At 49.2% G+C, this 21,906-nt stretch overlaps 1 protein-coding gene and 1 long non-coding RNA gene across 2 annotated transcripts in view; one reads left to right on the forward strand and one right to left on the reverse strand.

The window, feature by feature from the left end:
• Positions 1-359: 359 nt before the first annotated feature.
• Positions 360-5,568, reverse strand: LOC125082680 (uncharacterized). The gene is made up of 3 exons (XR_007122038.1): positions 5,313-5,568; positions 4,438-4,574; positions 360-2,453 (listed from the first exon to the last, which is right to left on the reverse strand). It is a non-coding gene; the product is annotated as an uncharacterized LOC125082680 (long non-coding RNA).
• A 5,802-nt stretch (positions 5,569-11,370) lies between these two features.
• KDM2B (lysine demethylase 2B) overlaps positions 11,371-21,906 on the forward strand; it is a 123,644-nt gene continuing 113,108 nt past the window's right edge. Inside the window, 5 exon segments of the mRNA XM_047698543.1 lie at positions 11,371-11,696; positions 11,698-11,754; positions 13,013-13,157; positions 16,156-16,234; positions 17,501-17,547. Coding sequence (XP_047554499.1) covers positions 11,403-11,696; positions 11,698-11,754; positions 13,013-13,157; positions 16,156-16,234; positions 17,501-17,547 — 622 coding nt within the window. The 5' untranslated portion in view covers positions 11,371-11,402.

Raw genomic sequence — 21,906 nt, forward strand, 5'->3', positions numbered from 1 at the left:
AGGCAGGCGGAGAGAGAGGGCGAAGCAGGCTCCCTGCTGAGCAGGGAGCCCAATGCAGGGCTCGATCCCAGGACCCTGAGATTACGACCTGAGCCAAAGGCAGAGGCTCAACCCACTGAGCCACCCAGGCGCCCCTCATTGGAAGTTCTGATGCGATCTTCCCGATGGATGGATCGCCCATCAGAGATGTCAGGGGCCCGGGGGCTGGGCTGAACTACCCTATCGTAGTCTCACCTTTGTTTATTTCTTCAACAATGTTTTGACCCCTAGAGGGACAAGCCCCAATGCTGAATGCTGGGGAAACAGAGGGAAATAAGAGTGTGTGTGTGTGGGGGGAAACGAGTCATGTAAATCCCATTTTTTTGAGACTGCATATAATGCAGCGCGGGCTGACATCCTCACTCATGCCTCCCGGGGCCCTCGTGGCTAATTTTCTAGAATGTTCCTAGAACTGGAACTGTTGGATTCTAGGTTGCACACTCCTTCTGCTTTACCATATACATGGCCCACTTAATTTCCAAAGTGCTGACTTACTTTCCCAGTTGATTTCTCCCCGGGCCCCTGCCCTCAGCTCACTGTACTGGGGTCACTAGGCCTTCTTTCAGTTCCTTTAGCTCATATGCTCCCCCATCACGAGACCTTCGCATCTGCTATTTTTTCTGCTGAGAACACTTCCCCTACTCTCAGCCTAGCTAAGACCTCTGCTTTCCACAGCGCTCAGCTCTTCCCTCCTCAAGCCCAGCCCAGGTCAATCCCATCTTCTCCAGACCCACATTATATACCCCAGAGCCTTGTGTCCCTCTCTGTTGTGATACACTTCGCAGTTGCAATGTTCCATCTGTCTGAGCAACGATCGACACAAAGTCAGTCAACTGTGTGAAGTTTCACCAGCCTGAAAGGGGTAGCCACCATGTTTGTTTTAAGCTTGTTGCCATATCTCCAGCATCCAACACTGTGCCTGGCACCTAGTAGGCCACGGGCATTATGAATCTAGTAGCTGTTCTACGTTTTTACTCATATTTGAGTCTAGAATATGATTTTTTTGGAGCATGTCTCTGTCTACCTACTGCAGGCCAAAATCAGGACAATGTAAACACAATCTCTTTCCTTGAGGAGCTCACAGAGGGAGGTCAATAAACATTTATTGAGCCTGCTAGACCCGGACATATGTGAGTGCTTAGCAATGGTTTAATTGACTTAGATGTCACCTCTAGTGTGAGTACTACTATAATGAGGAATGCTGATCATTGTTTATTGAGCATTTATTATGCGGCAGGCACTCTACTAAATGCTTTACCGTTACCATCTTATCCTACCTTCGCATCCTACCAGGGAGGCACTGTGATTACCTCCATTTTACAGGTGAGGAAACAGCCTTAGAAAAGTGAAGTCACTTCTTCCAGATCACACAGCTAGTAAATGGAGCCGACAGGATTTCTCAGCCAGAATGCCAACATCCTACCATGATGCTAAATTTCTCCCTCCCTTATTATACTGCTTTCAGTTGGACTCCCGAGACAGAGTACTTAATCACAATAATAAATTAGCAATAGCTACCCCATGATGGGGTACTTACTGAGCGCCAGTCACTTTATATCATCCATTCATTTATTCAACAAATATTTACTGAGACTCTCGTGGGCCAAGCTCTAATTGACATGTGTGGGGTTACAGAGGTGGACAAAAGAGATTAAAATTGCTACTTTGTGGCGTTGTCATCCTAGTGGGAGGAGAAAACAACAAATAAAATGTGATATATGGTGACCAGTGCTACAGAGAAAACGAAAGCAGAAAAGGGAACTACGGCGCGTAATGACTGGGGTTTCTGTGGTCTCATTTCATTCTCCCAAACATCTATTATTTTCCCACCGTAGAAATGATAATGAGATTCACTTGGTGAAGTCACTTATCCACAGCACACAGCTCCCAGGCTGAGAAGTCGGGACTCTGGAAGGAGCATCCAACTTTTCGAGCAGGCGGGTAAGTTGACCCAGGCAAGTGAGGACTCCCAAAATTATGCTGACCGGTCCTGGCGGTGCCCAGGGCATACATTAAGCACGATTAGCGGTGGGAGACGCGGATGCAGAGGTTGATGTCAAGGTGCAGGCTGACGAATGGATTCCCGAGGTAGGGAGCAGAAGTCTAAGGCACAGGAGGTTATTCTGGGGGTGCCTACCGGCCCCTGCCCCGCCCCCACAGCCCGCTCTGTGCCCCGCCCCCTTCGGCTCCGGGTGTCGGGACTCCAGGCCCTTAAGCTGGGATAGCAAGTGGCAAGTGACCATGATATGTCGCCTCGCCCTGGGGAAGCCCAGTTCACGTGCAGATAGCGGCCTCCCAGACAAGGGGGTCCGCGGCGAGCACGCAGGGTGCGCGTTCTCAGGCCTCAGCTGCGGGCGATGACAGCTGGCTCCCTCGGTTTCTGCCCAGCAGATCTCGTGGATCTGGGATGCAGTCTGGAAAAGAGTAGGGGAGAACCTGGGCTTTGGAGCTAGAAAGGTAGATTACCACCTCCCCGAGGAACAACTTCACATTGTTGCACTTTAAGAGGGCCTCTTAGAATCTTTGCAACTTTTTCAAAGAGGTACACTTTAAGATTTAATCAAGCTGAAAATACACTTATTTGGGAGTTTGAGGAATTCATTCCTTAGACAAATTCATTCATTCATTCGAGAGATTAAGTATTTTATGAGCCAGGCCCTAGGGGATAAGCAGTAAATAAGACCAAGGTCAGTCACCTCAGGGACTTTTCCTTTTTTTTCCTAAAAAAAATGTTTTTTAAAAAAATAATCTCTAGGGGTGCCTGGGTGGCTCAGTGGGTTAAAGCCTCTGCCTTCAGCTTGGGTTGTGATTTCAGGGTCCTGGGATTGAGCCCTGCATTGGGCTCTCTGCTCAGCAGGGAGCCTGCTTCCCTTCCTCTCTCTCTGTCTACCTGTGATCTCTGTCTGTCAAATAAATAAAATCTTGAAGAAAAAAAAAAATCTCTAAACCCAAAGTGGGGCTTGAACTCATGATCCTGAGATTAAGAGTCCTGTGCATTATGGACTGAGCTAGTCAGACGCCCCAGGGACTTTTCCTTTTAAAGAGAGACCCAGACAATGGGCTGCTAACACTTTCGTATTTTATTATAATTGTGAGAAGTATTCTGAATGAGAGTTTTGCACTAGGGTAAACTGGGCAAACTCAACTGCTCTCAGTTTGCAAGGGTTGGTTTCAGATTTCTCTCCTTGGGCTGGGGTTAAGAGCCAACTGTCCATCCTAGCCTCACCAGGGAGAAAAAGGCCTGCTCTCTGCCCTGAAAAGATGCTATGGGGTGAAGAGGAGGCTTTCCTACAAAGGGAGCCCTCTGTGTGTATCTGAGTGCTACTCAGTAAGCAAAGGGTCAATTAATGAAGGTCATTTCAAGGAGGGCAAAAGCCACAGATTCCATCTGCAAAGGATGTTATAATGGCTAGCTAGGATAAAAGAAAGATCTCAGTACTGTTACTCCTAGATCTCTGGAGGGGTGAGGAATTTGGAGACTAAGGGAGGCACAGTAGGGACTCAGGACTTTCATTAGAAAAGCACTTTTCTTTTCTTTTCTTTTCTTTTTTTAAGATTTTATTCATTTGACAGAGATCACAAGTAGGCAGAGAGGCAGGCAGAGAGAGAGAGAGAGAGAGAGAGGGAGGAGGAAGCAGGCTCCCTGCTGAGCAGAGAGCCTGATGCGGGGCTCGATCCCAGGACCCTGGGATCATGAACTGAGCTGAAGGCAGAGGCTTTAACCCACTGAGCCACCCAGGTGCCCCTCTTTTCTTTCCTTTTTTTTTTTTTTTTTTTTTTTAAAGTAGGCTCCACACCCAGTGTAGGGCTTGAATTTACCACCCGGAGATTAAGAGTCACAGGCTCTACTGACTGAGCCAGACAGGTATCCTTAGACATGTACCTTTAAATGGGGTGCAAAAAACCCTCACACAACAACAACAAAACCACTGGGTGCTGGCACCGTGCTAGGTAGGAGATACATCCATGAGGCAGACAGGGTCCCTACACTCCCAGGACTCCCATGAGCCTAGAGCATAGGCAGCAATAAGATAATATGATAAGCATTATGAGCAGATCAGGAAAAAGACAGCAAAGCTGATTCCAAGAGGGTGAGAGCTATGGAGAGGAGGGCAGGCAGGATTGACTGCTCCCAGTGGAAGGATCACCATATGCAAAGGTCTGGGGGAGAGAAAGCAGGTTTATTCCAAGAACTCAAAAGAGTTGAGGGCAGTCAGACTTTGAAGGCTTATTGGGGAGGGAACCGATGTTGGATAGAAAAGCAGGGATATTCCATCCTTAGGAATATTCCGTCCTTCCCCTTGGAGGAAAACATTTTTCCCCCATCCAGATCGAGAACTAGTTAGGGATATGAAGTCCAGAAGGTCGACTTCATTTTAACAAAGAGACAGCATTTACCAACCGCCCGGTTGTAGAACACTGGTTCATTGAATCCTCATAGAACTCTTAGATGGTAGACATGACCCCCATTTTATAGATGGGATAACTGAGGCTCGGTTTGGGCACCTTGTCCAAGGTCGTCTAGCTCACCAAATCTGGAAATTTAGAATGTCCTTTTATGGAGATGCTTTTGTTCCAGCAGTTCCTTTTTACCCAAGGTAATGCATGTGAAAGCTTTTTTTGTAATCGAGCATGGCCACAGGAGGCATTCTTGTTAACTCAGGTAGACCCAGTGCCTCCATCCCGTTCAACTCGCAGCGGAGCCCAGGAAGGGGCAGTAAAGAAAGCTAAGAGGCCCAATGGCCTCTCTTAAAATTTCCTCCTGTCTATTTTGATTCCCCCTCTGGGGGTACTTCCAGATACTATCTTTTGCTAAATAGAGAGTTTCTCAGAAGTTGCAAGACGTGGGAGGTTTAAAAAAAAAAAAAAAAAAATCGACAGCATCAACGACAAAAAGGCCAGGCCGGCAGCAGCCTGAACACAGAGTTTGAATTTTGAACAAAGGGCAGGGTGAGACCCGAAAGTAAATGCTGACACATCCTCTCTCCAGCTGTGAACTGGGGGTCTGAGGGCTGCTGCAAAGGTCATCGGTCTCTACGTCTTTGGGGCAGGAAATGCAATTCAATCCTCTCAGTGACTGATCGCTCTGCAAGATTAATGGAATCGTCTCCAACACTGGTCTCTGTTCTGACAGGACAAAAAGTGAATCAAACTTCTCCCCTCCCCTCTCTTCTCGCCAAGCAAGGTCAGCTGATTCCCCATTTTAAAAGTTCAAAACTTTCTCTCCAGGAAACTTGTCCCCGGGGTGTTCTTTTGTGGGTGGGAAACTCTACCTGCTGGGGTGAGATCCAAAGGCGACACTTGAAGGTCTGAGGACCTATCTAGGCTTTTCATCTGTTCCTACTTCATCTTTCAAAATAAAATTGTCGAGGGCAAAAATCATCCCTGAAAGGGTTAACCGCCAGCCCTGCGGTCCGGCCCTCGGGGACTGGCAGCCAATGATAATTTAGCATGATGAAGTAATGCCTGGGTTTTGATTTCCATTGGTTAATGCATTTGTCCATCAATCGAAAGATGCAAGTTTTCGGAGTATCTTTGAACTTTTATGACTCTCCTCCTGGAGTTAACCCCTTAATTAACTCACCTGTTATTTTCAAGTTTCCTTCGGGTCCTAGCACGGGAAGATGCAGAACTTTAGACCCGAAGTCTTCCCAAAATGCCCAAAGCCAGACACTCAGGCTATATGTAAGCTGCTCTGACTCTGGTAATTCCATCTACACAGCACTGGTGAAAAAATTAAAACATTAAAAAAAAAAAAAAAGGTCTTTGGGAACGCCAATCACTCTAATGGAAAAAGTATGGTCTGTGGGTCCCCAAAATATTTTTTAAATTGCAAACATAATACAAAATATGGCAAAAATCTAGGATTTGGCAAAGCTAGGAGGTGAATAGACAAGTCCTTGGTATATTTCGTATATTTAATTTCGATGCCTTTCTTTATGCTTGAAATACCTGATAAATTTAAAAGGGCAAGTAATGCATGAGATGGTCTGTGTATAAACCCCTCAAAATTTTCTCTCTCCTCAGAAGTGATCAAACATAATGGTTTGCTGGTCCACTGAAATGCTTCTTCTTCCTTCTTCTTCTTCCTTTTTTTTTTTTTTTTTTTTTTACTTAAGTGGGATCACAACATGTACATTATTCTGACTTTTTTTCTTAGCCAATCTTGAACTTTTTCTGAATCATGACATTCAGATTTACCTCACCCTTACCTAATATTTTAGAATGATTCAGTTCTACAGATAGTATATGGGAAAATCTCCAAGATCGTATTAAGTGATGAAGGAAAGGACAGTGGGTATATTTGTGTGACATCGTCATAATAGAAAATATACAGATGTGTATAAATGCAAAAACTATTTCTGATAGGATCCCCAAAGGACATTGCTAACAAGTTTTCCGAGGGGTGGGAATGTGAAGGAGTGAAACTGGGTGGTTGGGCAGAGATACAGGAGAAAGACAAAGCAATTTTTTAAAAAAGATTTTTATTTTAAGTCATCTCTACACCGAAAGTGGGGCTTGAACTAATAACCAGGAGATAAGAGTCACGTGCTCTACTGACAGAGCCAGGCAGGAGCCCCAAGACTGGAAGAAATTTTAAAACAATTTTTAAGTCGTGGAATATTTCAGAAGTACAATAGAATTTGTAAAATTCTAAAGTTCGTTTTGAAGAATTACATTCAGGTACCCACCATCTAGATTAAGAGATGGAAAATCACCTGCCCCTTCTCTGTTCACATTCCCTGTTCTAGAGTGGAGTCTTTTCTGCACTTTGTGTTAATCATTCTTTTGCTTTTACTTGCGCCTTACTCTTATGTATATATACCCACACAATATTTAGTGGTTTAGATTTACTTGATTTTGAGACTTATAGTGTTAAAAAGAATGAATAAAATCAAATTCCTGTTTGAGCAGGATAATACAGGTACATAGTATAAAATTCAAAAGGTACTACACCTTAGAAAATGAAATTAAGTCTATAAGGTCCCAAGTCAGGCAACTCTAATGCATACATGTGTTAAAAATGTCACATTGTACCAAAGAATACGTTCCCTTCTGTTTTCCCAGTCTCTCTCCCCGCCCCCATTTTTTGGTTCTATTTCTTTCCAAAGAAAGCCTGTACATCCAAAAGAATAAATGTAGATATAAATTTGTCCCCTTTGGTTGATGTAAGTGGTCAGCACAATTCACTGTAAGTATTCTGCACCTTGTTCTGTTTTGTGTTAATTTTTTTTTTTTTAAGATTTTATTTATTTGGAAAAGAGAGAGAGAGCAAGCATGAGCAGGGGGAGGCGCAGAGGGAGAATCAAACTCCCTGCTGGACAGGCAGCCTGACACAGGCTGGATCCCAGGGCCTTGAGATGGTGACTGGAAAGGAAGGTAGATGCTTAACCGATGGAGCCACCCAGGTACCTCTGTTCTGTGTTAATGTAAGGATATCATTAAGTCATCCTCATCAGTATATACAGAACTACCTTATTCTTCTTGATGATTTGGTAACATTTCAATGGACAAATGGTCCAAGAATTATTTAATCAGTTCCCCAACTTTGGGATCCTTTTCAGTCTCTTTCTGTTGCAAACAGGGCTACAATGGATTGCATCTTTGTTTTTGTGTCTATCAGCAGGATATATATCAGGAAGTGGTTACCCATTTCTAAGGCTTCCTGTCCCAACACCACTTATCTGTCCTTGAAAAGTCTATTTGTCAGATCCGGGCAGGTGGGACAATCTTGTATCTAACCAGTATCCCCATGTGCCCACCGTGCTAAGCTCTTGGCAGACCCACAGAGTGAGTGGTTTAAGGAACAGCACTGCGAACACTCACATGGTCCCTTCAAGGAAACCTTTGCAGTCCCCCACCCGTTTCCCCTTCCCCCACCCATCATTCCAATACTTCATTTTCTCAGGGTCCCTTCGTTCATTCCACAAATATTTCCAGAAGGTTGATTATAGAGACACAGTGCCAAATCAGACTCTGAGATGTATCTAGTCTGGTAGGTGAGTTAAGACAAATTCTGGAAAACACCGTAAGGTTGCACTGCCCGATAACAGACACCAGCTATGTACAACTATTTAAATTTTAATTAAAATTAAATAAAATTTAACATTCATTTTCTTAATCTCACTACCCACATGTGGCTAGAGGCTGCTGCATTGGACAGCACAGACATAGAATGTTTCTATGACCATGTCCTAAGGGACAGCCCTGAAAGGGGGGCATAGTGAGTGGTAAACCGTGTGAGCTCTGGATTCCTGCAAACCCTGGGTGCAGATCCTGTCTCTTATTTTACGGCTGTAAAATTTAGGCAAGTACCTTGACCTCTCTTCGAGCCTCAGCCATAGCGGTGGGGAATTATAGACCCTCCCTCAATAGGGCTTTGGGAAAGATTCAAGACAGTAACAAACATGAATGACTTTGCTTAAAGACATGGTAGGCACTCAGAAATCCGGAGCTCTTATAATTATGTATGAGGGTGAGAACAGCTTCAGTTTCTTTTTTTTTTTTTAAGATTTTATTTATTTATTTGACAGAGAGAAATCACAAGTAGGCAGAGAGGCAGGCAGAGAGAGAGGAGGAAGCAGGCTCCCTGCTGAGCAGAGAGCCCGATGCGGGGCTTGAACCCAGGACCTGGGATCATGACCTGAGCCGAAGGCAGCGGCTTAACCCACTGAGCCACCCAGGCGCCCCCAGCTTCAGTTTCTAACAGTTTTTAAAATCTTGGGGATTCCTAACTCCCCTGGGAGCCGTCTGTCCAGTCCCTGTCCAGGCCGGAGTATGTCTACAATCAAAACTGGTTCTTCCATATCCCCTGTGTGTTAAAGCACAGAGCTGCTCAATCAACCTTTGATGAATGAAGAAATGAATGAATGGGGCCAACACAGCCAGGGTTTGACTGGGTCTTTAGTAAGAATGAGAAGGAGGGTCCGGGAAGTCATTATTACTAAGTTTAAAATACAACTGGCCTGGTCTTTTTTTTTTTTTTTTTTCCCCTGCAAGAAATAATACCTCTCTTGGAGAAGCACCTTCATCTCCCCTCCCCTTTCTCACCTACTGCCCACGCCTCTGGGACAATTAGCCAGCACTAGGAGCTCAAGGGTCTTGGCCCATCCCCCTTTGGCCCAAAATAACCTCCTCCCCCACTTGGAGCAAATGCCTGGAATTCTTTCAACAGGAGGACAAAGCCTTTCATCTGCCAATTACTGATAAAGGGAAAATGCAAATATCGCTGGGGAAGGTGATCCATCAAGAGCCCAACATTTACTGAGTGACCACTTAGGACCAGAAGGTAGGATAGGCATTCTGGGGGAGTCCGAGGGAACACACACCCGGGTTGGCCCATTCTTCTCTCTGGTCTGTAGTTTCCTCAGGGTTTGTAAAGAGAAGGGATTAAATTAGGTGACTACTCAAACCCTTCCCACTCTGACAGGCCAGGAACTCCCCATTGGGGTGATATATGGACTTGACTTTTGGCACTGAGGTGCTTGCCATCGGATCTTTTCCTGACACCAGCGTTTGGGGACACCCTGAGGCCACATGGGGAGAGAAGTGTCTCTGGGAGCAAAGGAGAATTGGGATGAAGCATTCTGTTTTGGTTTTGCCTTATGGCACTTAACTTCCTTTTCCTGACCCGCCAGCTGCAGAGACCCTCCTTTGAACATGTTCATTTCATTATGTGGGAACAAGGAAGGTGGTCAGTATCCATAAAGGCTGTGATGAAAGTCACTTACAAGCTTGTGGCCTTGAACGGCTTTGCCTTTCTGAGACTCGGTTTCCTCATTTGTAACATGAGTCCTATAACAAGACTCTTATTCTTCAAGGGGTCTTCTGTGAGAGAAACTAGTGAGATGGCCCCTGGTTCTTGACAGAGGCTGAGGGCAAAACCTCCTCACTCCCACTAAGCTGAAATGTTTTGGTATTTGCCATCTAGAGGACTGGGATTAAAACAAACTTTAAAAAAAAAAAACAACAGTTTTTAGGGGTGGGTGGTAAAGAATATAGAAAGACGGGACGGGACAGGAAACTTTAAGGTGTGTGAGGGGGAAGCTGTCTTTTAGGGTGACCAATACAGAGGTGATGGTTCACATCCGATCTCTGATGGGGAAGCCACATCCTCTCCACACATCTGAATGGTGTGTCCACTAGGGAGGATATTGGCTTGGAGCAGAGGAACCACCGCGACCGATCGTGTCTCTGAGCCTCAGTTTCTCTATCTGCAAAATGACTGAGGCTTAATGGCAGAAATAAAAATATGTTAAGTTTTTTTTGGCCAAGACTGCTATGAGCATCTATGTTCTTTTAATGGAGCTGTGCCCTGTCCTCATCTCCTCCTGATCGTTATCCCAAAGAGCAGGCCTAGTTGGACTTGGAGGAATGTTTAGGGCCAGCTTTTCTCATAATCAGAGCTGACCTGACTGTTGTTCATAATGGAATTAATTACAGGACAGCCGCTTTTAGGATTTCACTTTTAGGGATGGTCACGGCCAACCAGGTATACTGAGGGAAAGCAAGAGAGAATCAGTCCCTCTGCCAAGAATTCCTAAGAACTCATCAAGGGGCACCCAAAGGTCCCCGCGCCTCACCCCAGAGCGCCTTGCACCTTTCCACCGACTTTTCTCCTATAAACGGCCAATAAGGGCTTACCCTTCGCCTGCTTGCCAGCTGCGTTAGGAGGCGCCAGATCGGATTCTCTCGGTGTTTCACTCCTGAGCATCTATTTCCTTCTCTTGGCGAGCGCAGGGACCTTTAAAAACTGTCCAACTTCTGTTCCAGGGCTCGTCGCCTAGTGAAGGACTCCACAGATGCGGGCAGGATGAATGAATGAAAGGCAACGTCTTCCGGTCAGCTCGGCTCTGGAAAGGCTCTGGTCTGGATGTATTTCCTGTACCTGCGTTTGTGTGGGTCCATTATCTTTTGAGTCCGGGAGTTTAAAAGTTATGCAGTCCGTACAGGTATGGAGCTGCGCTAAATTCTTCCTGAGCCCCCAGATGCCTTCTCCATATGGCAGGTCCTCATATGGGGGTCTGGAGAGGATCGCTCCCCGCCACCCCCCCAAAAAACAAGACATGCAGCAGGAAAAAAAAAATTATATATACAAAGCTCTTTGAATTTGGGTCGGCCACGTAGGTAAAGGGGTGGGGTGGATGAAGGAAGAGGAAGAGGGGTGGCCCGTGGGGACCGTGGGCAATGGGGGCAGGGATTGAGGTGGGGGGTCGTTTTTCGGGGTGCCAGCCCTCGGGGGCTTTCTAGCCAGCAAGCTCGGCTTGCATTTCCGCGCCTCCCGCTGAGGCCAGCCGTGCAAATCTGCACCTCCCTCCCCACCCCCTCCTCCTTCCCTCCCTCCCTGCCCCGCCATCTCCGGGATGCGCCCGCCGCCTGCAACTCAGCCCTCCAAAAGTCAGCTCTGCACACAACTCCCGGGCGGCGGCGGCGCCTGCGTGCAAGGCGCACTCGTGACCCAACAACAAAACAGCGATGCCAGGGCGCTAACGGCGCCCGGTGCCTCCCGGGCACCCTCCCCGCCCCACACCTCCTCGGGCAGCCGCCCCCGCCCCCCCTATCCCGGGCCGAGTGCCCCCTCCACTAGCCCGGCCGCGGGCTCAGAGCGCGATCGGCAACAATGTTTACGTTCCGGGGATTATGACGTCGACGCCTCCCCCCCCCACAACTGCTGAAAATGGTTTCCTAGGACTTTGCAAACGGATCTGCTTAAGTGTTGGTGCAAAACTTTGTAGATCTCGGCTGTGGCTTGCTTTATTTATTTATTTTTTGGTTTGTTTTCTTTGGTCTTCCCTCCTTCCCCCCTCCGCCAAAATGCAGGGGGCAGGAGTGTTGACAATTAATTGGTGAACTCTCCTAAAAAAATGGAGGCAGAGAAAGACTCTGGAAGAAGATTGGTGTGTAGCTTTTTTTTTTTTTTTTTTTCCAAATCTGTATCTGGTAATGATAGATCTTTTTTTTTTTTTTTTTTTTGGTTGTTGTTGTTTCTTGCTGCCTTTTCTTTCCTTTTCTGTATTTTGCAAGAGGACCGGAAAAAATATAATAAATTGCATGCAAAAGGAAGCAAGCAGCTTACTCCTCCAGTCCCTTGTGAGGCTCAGAGTCTCAGACACTTGAGTGGGGAGGTGGTAGCGGGGAAAGGCGTTGGAGAGAGGCTGAGCGGGCTCGGGGTTCGCCCGGAATCTGGGGGGCTGCAGGGCCCGGCGCTGGGCGGTTGAGGGAGGAGGCAGGGATGCGGGGAGTGGTGGGGGAGTCTCCTTAGGAAGTGAGTGTGCGCGCGCGCTTGTGGGGAGATGAGGCAGCTGCTGGTGCGTTTTGGGGTCTCCGATGGGAGCTTTGTGGCGGGCCGTCTGCCTCTCCCCCTCCCAAGCCCCGACCTCCCCCTCCACCTCTTCTTCTAGCATTGGCGGGCGGTCGGCGGGGGCGGCTGGGGTCTCAGCCCTTCCATTTCAGCTTTCCAGCTTCCCGAGTAGCTCGGGGGCGGCTCCAGTCTTAGAAATGCCGCCGGCCCCCGGTTCCGGCTTCCCGGCTCTGCCGCGGCGGCCGCCGGGGCTACTGTTAGCGCCGAGCAGGGCTCTGCGGCGGCTCCTCCCGGGGCCTACAAATGCCCTGCCAGCCTGTGCGCGGAGCCCCCTTCGCGGGTTACATAACCAGGCTCCCGGCCGAGTGGGCAAAACTCAACACCTATCGGGGGTGGGGGAGCCAGGGAGAGCCCCCCAGATGTCCTTTCCACGGCCTCCAAAGATGCAGGAGGGGAGTGTCCTGCGTAGGGCACGGCCAGACCCCGGGGTGCGGGCCCCTCTCGTTATCTTGATTTTCAGCATCTTTGGCATTTGCGCAAAGTTGCTCGGGTCGCAGTGGTGGGGTGCGGGGGGCGCGCAACTCCTGCACCTGCTTGAGCTGGGCCTAGGGTAAGAGGCGACCCCCAGTTCCCCCAATAATGCCTCGGGCTCTCTGGTTTGGGTCCCCGCAGCGTCCGATTGACCGCCAGAGATACGACGAGAACGAGGACTTGTCGGACGTGGAGGAGATCGTCAGCGTCCGCGGCTTCAGCCTGGAGGAGAAGCTGCGCAGTCAGCTGTACCAGGGGGACTTCGTGCACGCCATGGAGGGCAAAGGTGAGGCGCCCCCTCCTCGGGCTGCCCTCCGCGCCGCGGGCCGAGCGCACGTGGGGAGGGAGCTGCCGGTGGCTGGGTTCGTATTTCGCGCCCGCGTCCCCCATTCCAGGGGATCCGGTGACGAAACGAGGCCGAGCACTGGGGGGGTGGGGTGGGGTGGCGAAGGAGGAGGGCAGGCGGGAACGGGGGCCGGGCGTGGGCCTAGACCCGGCCCGCGCCCACAGGCGGCCGCAGGGTGGGCAGAGCCAGGGGACCAGCGGTCCGAGGGACCTGGGGACTGACGGGTGGACGGAGGGAGGGCGGGTGCGCCGCATTCTACCCCTCCCGGAGCCAGCCCGGCTCCTTGTGCTGGATGAGGTGCGGCTGCCTGACTGGGAGAGGGGCTCAGGTGCCCCTGGGGCTTTGGGATGAGGACCCCCCTAGGCCTGAAGCCTCCCGCGAACCCCGTCCCATCTCAGGCCCTGCCAGTTAAGAGCTGGTGCTGGGGATGCTGGGGTCCCTGAATGATGACTCCTCAGCTCCTGGGGTCTGCGGAACCCTGTAACCTTCTGGTCTCTGCCAGATTTGAGCAGGGGCTGGATGAGTTTCAGAGCTTTTGGCTGGTGCCCCCACATAATTATGCCTGAGGCCTCTGACCCTCCAGCCTTGACAGTTTGAAGTAGGGACTGGGGATAAGAAGAGTTTTACTCCCTCAGGCTTGGGGCTGACCCCTGTGGTTTGAAGTGAAAATGGGGGTACCCCTCTGGGGAACAAAGTCTCTTCTCAGCCTGAGACCTTGAGAGCACTGGCCCTTATAGGCCCTGCCAGTTTAGAGAAGTTGGGGAAACCTCTGAGGTCTTGGGGTCCCATCCCAGCCTGAGACCTTCAGGACCTGAGTTTCTCCCTGACCCTAGTATTAGAAAGGTGTCTGGTGCTGTCCTGCCAATGTTGGGGTGATGCTCTGGCTTGGGTCTGAGGCCTCCAGAGGCCCTATGTGACCTGTGGTTCTGCCTGTGGGGTTGGGGTTTTGGAGATGCCCCTGCCTACCTAGTTATTTCCCTGGGCTCTCTGGGGTTTCTAAGTTGTTTTTTTTTTTTTTTTTTCCCCCTCCTCTTAGATATTCAGGTTTCCTTTATAATACACCGTTTTCATTTTGTTGACTCCCCTGTGCCCCTTGGAAAACCTTCCATCCCTCAGTGAGCTGACAACGGGGACAGTGCTTCCCCCTCCAGGTTCTGGTTGAGTGCCTGGGGCTGTAGTTTAGCCGCCAGAAGAGACAGTCCTGGCTTTGCATTTTTGAAGTTTCTCTTTTGTGCCCACTGCTTCCTGGGGTGCAGGGCTTCAGTGGTAGGGGGTAGTCGTTGGGGGAGGGAACAAGACATTTCTTCCAGCCCGCCAGGTCCGAAGAGCGCCAGGTCCGAAGAGCGAAAAGCAGCGTTGCACCTTGACGCAGAGGGTCTGGGGGGTTGGTGGTGCTAGTCTCAACTGCATTTAAATTTCCTTAGCGCAAATGGGATTTTAATTCCTTTGGTTTCCTTCCCATTTTACTGAGTTTGGTGGATCCTATGAGAAAACAACATGCAAACTCTTCCTAGTCATTGGTGAGGAATTCTCAGCCCAAGATCTGAGTGTTTTCTCAAGCTCATTTGAGGAAGTTGAAGCTGAGGAGAGTGGGGGTGGTGGGCGGGCTTTGGGTATGGGTGTGGGTGCGTGGGGGGTGGCTTCCAGCTAGGGAGAGCCTTTAAATCTGTCCAGGCTCTTTTCAAAGGAGAGGGCCCTAGCGATTTGGTAGTTAGTTCAGATCTGGCCCAAAAACTTCGAGGGAGGAGCTAGAAACAGAAGGAGCCCTTAGCCTGGATTCAAAATAGAAGCTTCTTAAACTTCTCTGCCTTTAAATCCTTAGGAATCCCCATTCACTGTGAGCCCCTGGGGATCTGAGCTGCTAAGGTCAGGGCTTTCCCCAGCTCTGGTTTTGTTCTCTTCCTCTGCTCTGAGTAGAGTCGCCTTGGCCTCCTCCCCCACTGAGCTGCCCTGATGAACCTTTTCCCTGGGGCAGGGGCTCCCGAGGCCTGTGGTCTCTCCTGTCTCTCCTCTGACCTGCCAGGGAGGGCTTGTGTCCGTGTGGATTGCTTTGGTTCACCTGAGGATTTGGGGATGTGATGGTTTATCTCAGCCTCCCTCCATTCCATATTTTGGGGTAAGGTTGGGTCAGATCCCCTGGTTTTGGAACTCGAGGAACATTGAAACGGAGGCCTCCTTCACTCTTCGGGGCCTTCGATAAGGGATTTGGGGGTCTATGCTAGACAAGCCCGAGACGGAGCACTACCTTGTGAATTGGCTTTGGGCCTCGCTGTGCCCCCCTTCACCCTGTCTTCACCTGGGGGGAGCGTCCGGGTCTGTTACCCAGTGGAGACAAGGATGGCAGTAGCTGGAGCAGAATTACACTATTAAGACAACAAAGCTGTGCCCAGTTCTCTAGTTATTTTGGCACCAAATACACAGTTTCCAGGGAAACCAGCACCCCCCCCACTCCCCTTCACTATGCAGGATATTACAATAAGATCTTCCCCGATGCTCAGCTACAATGAGAACCCTCTTCCCAGCCCCCTCTCTGGGGCTTCAGATCTCCCAGGTGGCATTCTTGGATTTCGCACTGCCTTTACTTTCTGAGCTCAGCTTGGGGTGCATTTCTCTGTCCGTCTTTCTCAGCGATGGCTGGGGCCTTTTCTGTGCGGGGCTCTTTCGTGAGTCTCCCTCCCCAGCCTCCCTGGCCTTGGGTTGTTCATTGACAAGTTCTGACCCGTGGGGCATGCGGGGAATGACTGAGTAGGCAGAGGAGCTGATAGTTGGCATGGCCTGGGCCTGCTCCATTTCCTTGTCATTGGACGGGGATCGCTTGCCCTAGCGAGGGAGCCTGGTAGAACCTTATAACCCATGTTCTTTCCTCCGACCGATCGTTCGTGGCTCATCTGCTCCTTCCTGACTTAACCAAGCTGTTTTAATTCCAATATCCAAACAGATTTCAACTATGAATACGTGCAGAGAGAAGCTCTCAGGGTTCCCCTGATATTTCGAGAAAAGGATGGACTGGGGATTAAGTAAGTTGGCGAAACGAATTGCGTCTTCCCATGTCTCTCTCCCTGGTAGATTTTCTTCTCCCCTTCTTCCCACCTTTCGTCACAGAGAAGGATCTTTCTTCATTGTATGGGGAGAGTATCTCTTCGTTCAAGGCCTGACAAAGGGGGAAAAGCTCTCCAAAGATTGGTCTTTTTCAGAGAATTTGGGCAGAGAGGACAGAGGGTACTTAAACAGTGTTGACTTTTTTTCCCTGACCCACCCCAGTTACATGCAGTGGGTTCCTAAGGAGAATTGTGTCCCCCTCCCAAGTTAGGAAACTGAGGCAGGGCCTGAGCTGTGAAGGGATTGGCCAGTCACTAAGCCCAGAGGCAGGACACCTAAAAACATATTTTTCTACTCAGACTCCCACTGTATGGGAAATTGGTTCTTTTCTGTAGAGGGCCTGTTCCTCTGATGCTAGGCTCCAAGTCTTCTGTTTCTCTGCCTACCCCAGCACCTGCCTCCCCCACTGTGTCTTGTTTGGTTTACATTCTCTTAGACATCTGTCAGAGCTCCAGGTGGGGTGGGGGAGAGATCCGGGAGGAAGGCTGGAAGAACAGGTTTCCGTCCCTTGGGCAGGGGTGGAGAGGAGCCGGCTGCTATCATCCCAGCTTGCCTCCTCCACAGCCTCTCCTGCCAGGCTTGCTCAAGAGTCTGGTTCCTCGTTCCTCGGGTAGAAATCAAACCTTTGACATCACTGTTAATTAATAGTGAAGGTCATCACTGTCCTTATAGCCGGTGTTACCAGATCCTTGGAATTGGAATGATGTGTGTCTTTTTTTTTCCCCTTTGAGATTAAAGGGATCTCTGCAGCCCTCCATACAATTCCTTTTATGGCGAGTGTTTGCTAGAAGAAGAGACACAGAGAGAGCTGCCCACCCTAAAAGAATGCAGGTGTTTGAATGCCCAGCTCTGGGACTTACCCTTGACACCACAATTCAGTCTTCCCCTGAAGAGTGGGGTGCTGCATCTTTTCTGGAGCAGTGTTGAGTTCATATCGGGGAGAGTGAGGGGGTTGGCTTGCCTACCGGGATGAGGAAAGGGCTCAGGGGTTGGAGAGTGACCCTCCCTTGGGACATTGACTGGTCTATCACTCTCCCTCTGGATGTTGTCATTTTGGGTTCCCAAACTGAGAGCAAGGAAGAGTGAAAACCCTCTTGGAAAATGGCCTTCCCCAGCCCCCAGAGTTGGGTCGAACTCTATTGTCTCTGGCCTCTCAGCAAACACCTGTACTCCTCTTTTTCCAGGATGCCTGACCCCGATTTCACAGTCCGAGATGTCAAACTCCTAGTGGGTAAGTTGCTTGCTGTGTGAGCAGCTCAGAGATGCCAAAAGTAGGGAGGACAAGGGGCAGGAGGTCTCTACCACCCGCCTGTTTAGATTTTTAACTGCCCCTGAAAAGAAAGTCCCCGTGGGAAGAGGCAGGAGCAGGTGCGAGCCGCAACCGTCTCGTTCTGGAGAACAGGTCAGATTGCACAGTCGTGAGAAACCATATGGAAGGGTGTTTGCCAGTGCGCGGTTTTATGAGGCCAGTTTGGACCCTAGCCTCCATCAGCAACACAATCTTAGATCTCTCCTTTGTGTTTGTTTGTGGGTTGCTGGGTAAACACTGGGTGCTTTGTGACCCCTGAAAGACTTTCAGACTTCAAGGGGCGGGATCATTCTTCCTGCTTCCTCGGGGTTCTAGACAAGTCTAGGGTGGGGTTTGCCACTCTAACCAGAAAATGCTCATTAATTCCCTGAGCACCTGCAGAGTGTGGCTGATCCCTTAGGGGTCCGGACACCTGACCAGGTAGCAGGTGGCATTTCAGGTGTTATGGAAGTCCTTGGATAAACCCATTCTTTCCGGAGGTGTTTCTCAATTAGGTCCTTCATGGCAGGCATGTTCAGAGCTGTGGGCGTGACAGACCAGATCCCCCTCCTCTTGCTTGGAGTGACAAGGCAACAGAGAAGTAAACAGTTTTTTAAAAAAAGTCTGTATCTTTTTGGAAGGTCATTAGGCCTATGAAGAAATAAAGCAGGATATTGGGATGGAGCTGTTGGTGGGATATTGATGGGATATTGATGAGATATTGATGAGAGCTGTATTTATTTTATTTTTAAATTCTTATTTATTTGTGTTTTTAGAGAGAGCATGAGCGCACGTGTGCACCTGTGGGTGGGAGAGGGGCAGAAGGAGAGGGAGAGAGAGAGAATCTTAAGCAGACTCCACGCCCAGTGCAGAGCCCTGCTCGGGGCTCTGTCTCATTACCCTGAGATCATGACCTGAGCCAAAATCAGGAGCCGATGCTTAATAGGATACCAACTGAGGAACCTAGGACCCCCTGGGAGCTGTATTTTAGATGAGGCGGTCAGAGAGGGCCGTGTGTGTGTGTGTGTGTGTGTGTGTGTGTGTGTGTGTGTGTGTGTATGTGTGTGTTTATACATTTGGACAGAGACTTGACTGATGAGAAGCCAGCTGTGGGAAAGAACGTGCCAGATTGAGGGACAGGCCAGGGCGAAGGCCAGGAGGTGGGGGGAGAGTAGGAGTAAGGGGGAAAGTAGAAGGAAAGTAGAAGAAAGAGGTCACAGGGCTGGGGCCATGTGGGGCCTTAGAGGCCCTGGCAGGGAATTTGGGGTGGATGCCTGGTGTGATGGGAAGCCAATGAGGAGTTTTAAAGAAGGGCAACAGGGGTCACTAAGCTATCCGATCATTTTCTTTGAGAGAGGGTGAAAAAAATTTTTTTTAAATTGACATAAAATTCATACAGCAGGAAAACTCAGTCTTTAACAACTCTAGAGTGTACAGCCTCAGCGGCCTGAGTGCATATATGGTGTCATGCGGCTGTCAGTCACCACGATGGGATTTCAGACGAGCGTCACCTACATAGTCAACCCCGACAACCAGGGGTGTGCTTTTTGCCTCTGTGGGTTTGTCTATTCTGGACATTTCGTGTAAGTGGAATCACTCACCGTGTGACTTTTGTGACTGGCCTCTTTCCCACAGCCTCCCGGTTTTGAGGTTCATCTATGTGACAACTGGGGCCCGGGCTTCGTTCTCTTTTATGGATGAACAAGATTCCACTGGACGTGCGTGTATCCACCCAGTCTGTTTATCCGTTCGCCAGGTGGTGGATGTTTTGGTTGTTTCCATCTCTTGTGTGATGGAATAATGCTGCCGCGAGCACTTGTGTACGAGTTTTTGTGCGGACATACGTTTTCCTTTCTCTTGGGTCCTTACCTGGGTAAGTGGGTCATATGGTAACTATATTTAACCTGAGGAACTGCCAGACTTTTTCAAAGCAGCTGGCCATTTTGTATTCCCATTAGCAACGTACAAGGGCTCTGGTTTCTCCACATCCTCGCCAAAGCTCATTATTGCCTGTCTTTTTGAGGATCGCCGTCCTAGTGGGGATGAAGTGGTGTGATACGATTTTTCATAAAAGCCGACTTGGGTGGCCGTGTGGGTGAAGACAGCTGGCTGGCCAGCGGTAGTGTCAGATAATCCAGCTGGAATAATTGACCCCAAGTACTTGGAAGGGAGGACCCATGGGCTAGAAGGAGATGCTGGTGATGGTGGGTGGTGGAATCTTAGGTAAAGCTGGATTCTAGAAAGCTGAAGGAGATGAACATCAGAGCAGAAGGGGCAGACTTCCCAACACTGTGCAGAAGATGGGACGATGGACCCCCAAAATTAAGTCTTGGCACCGACAACTCATTTCGGTGCCTCAGCCCTACCCAGGGCGGTTGCTGTTGGACAGCCTCAGTCTGAGGCCTAGCTCTGCCAGCTGACCGATTTGGGGCAAGCCGTTTACTCCAAGCCTCAGTTTTCACATCTGCAAAATGGAGCTAGTAGCAGAATCTACCTCAAAAGAGGATGAGATTGAATGAAGGCTTAGCATTATATTGGCTGATGGGTACTTGGTGAATGGTCCCCGATGTTATTTGTTATAATGGCAGGATGTGGATCTGATGGGATTCCCTTTATGCATAGGGATGAAAGCCAGATTCTCAAGTCAGGTTCGGGCAATATCAGAGTCTTCATCATGATGCTCTTGGCCCTTTGGAGGAACTTAAAAGCTCTGCGAAGTTCTATTATACTCTAGTCGTATGCTGGCTGCTGCTACTTTCTTTGTGGCTTTCTTCTGGTTGTTGGAGCAAGAGGACGCAATTAGATGGTCCAGACATCCTTGCCAGTTCTCAAAAAGTCTGGGATGGCAAGGAAAATGGGGTAGTGATACCTGCACCCTATCTCACTTGACAATTCTGTGACGAAGGAATGGATTGATGGGTATTGAAGTGGTTTGAAAGGTTTACTGTGTTCCGACATCAGGAAGGGTGCAGTTAGCATGGAGAGTTATTAGGCCCATTTTATTTATTTTATTTTATTTTTTAAAAGATTATTTATTTATTTATTTGAGATAGAGAGAGAGCGAGCAAGCACGAGCACGGGGGAGGCGCAGAGGGAGACAGAGAGGAAGCAGACTCCCTGCTGCCCAGTGCAGGACTCGATCGACCCGAGGACCCTGGGATCGTGACCCGAGCTGAAGGCAGATGCTTCACTGACTGAGCCATCCAGGTCCCCCTATTATGCCCATTTTAGTCTCTGAGAGTGCACACAGGCTTCTGGGGAGTAGTGAAAGGACATGTACTTCATAGTGACATAAATGGCAGATGTAACTCAAGCTGGCTTTAGCAAAGCAGAATTCACCGGCTTACATAATAAATTTAGGATGTGACCTTCAGGAACCTCTTGATCTAGGTGTTCCAAGATCTCGAGAGGTTGACTCTCATTTTTCAGTTCTGCTTCCCTCTTTTGCTTCCGCTTTCTGCTTCATTCTTGGGCTAGCTTCTCCCCACGGGCTGGCAAAGATGGGGAGCCAACAGCTCTCCACTTCTTTCCTGCCAGCTCAGGGTCTCTCTCGCCACATCTACCAGTGATTCCATCAAGGGTCTCTGGATTGGCTCTGGCAGGTTTAGTACAGTCTGGGTCTGCTGCAGCACAAGCAAGTGATCAGGGAGCGGGGAAGGGGTGACATTGCAGGGTTGCAGGATGGCATAATCATGCCCCTTATGGAAATGGAAATGGGGGGTTCTGCCTCGGAGGGCAGCATATGGGGCGGTCAGTGTATGATCTCAGCCTCTGTCTTCCAGGCCTCGAATCTTGGGGAGGCAGCTGTTCGAGAAGGGGCCAGCTATGGAGGCTGGGGCTCCAGATTCTCCTCTGATGCCCTAACATCGGGCTTTTCTCTATCAGCCCTATTATTTATTTATTTATTTATTTATTTATTTATTTATTATTTTTTAAAGATTTTATTTATTTATTTGAGAGAATGAGTGAGAGAGAGCACGAGAGAGGAGAAGGTCAGAGGGAGAAGCAGACTCCCCAAGGAGCTGGGAGCCCGATGCGGGACTCTATCCTGGAAGTCCGGGATCATGACCTGAGCTGAAGGCAGTCGCTCAACCAACTGAGCCACCCAGGCGCCCCTCTATCAGCCCTATTTATATGCCTCCTGGGAATTCAGGCACCTGGTCTCTGTTCTTAGTTCCTCGCCTTTAAAAAAAAAAAAAAAGGCACTTTCCATTTTTAGGACACTGTACACTTAAAATAAAAGCTTTTTATTGAAGTATAATTTACATATAGAAAAGTGCACATATGGTAATGATACAGCTC

Source organism: Lutra lutra, chromosome 12 (assembly GCF_902655055.1).
Source record: "Lutra lutra chromosome 12, mLutLut1.2, whole genome shotgun sequence".
NCBI lineage: Eukaryota > Metazoa > Chordata > Mammalia > Carnivora > Mustelidae > Lutra > Lutra lutra.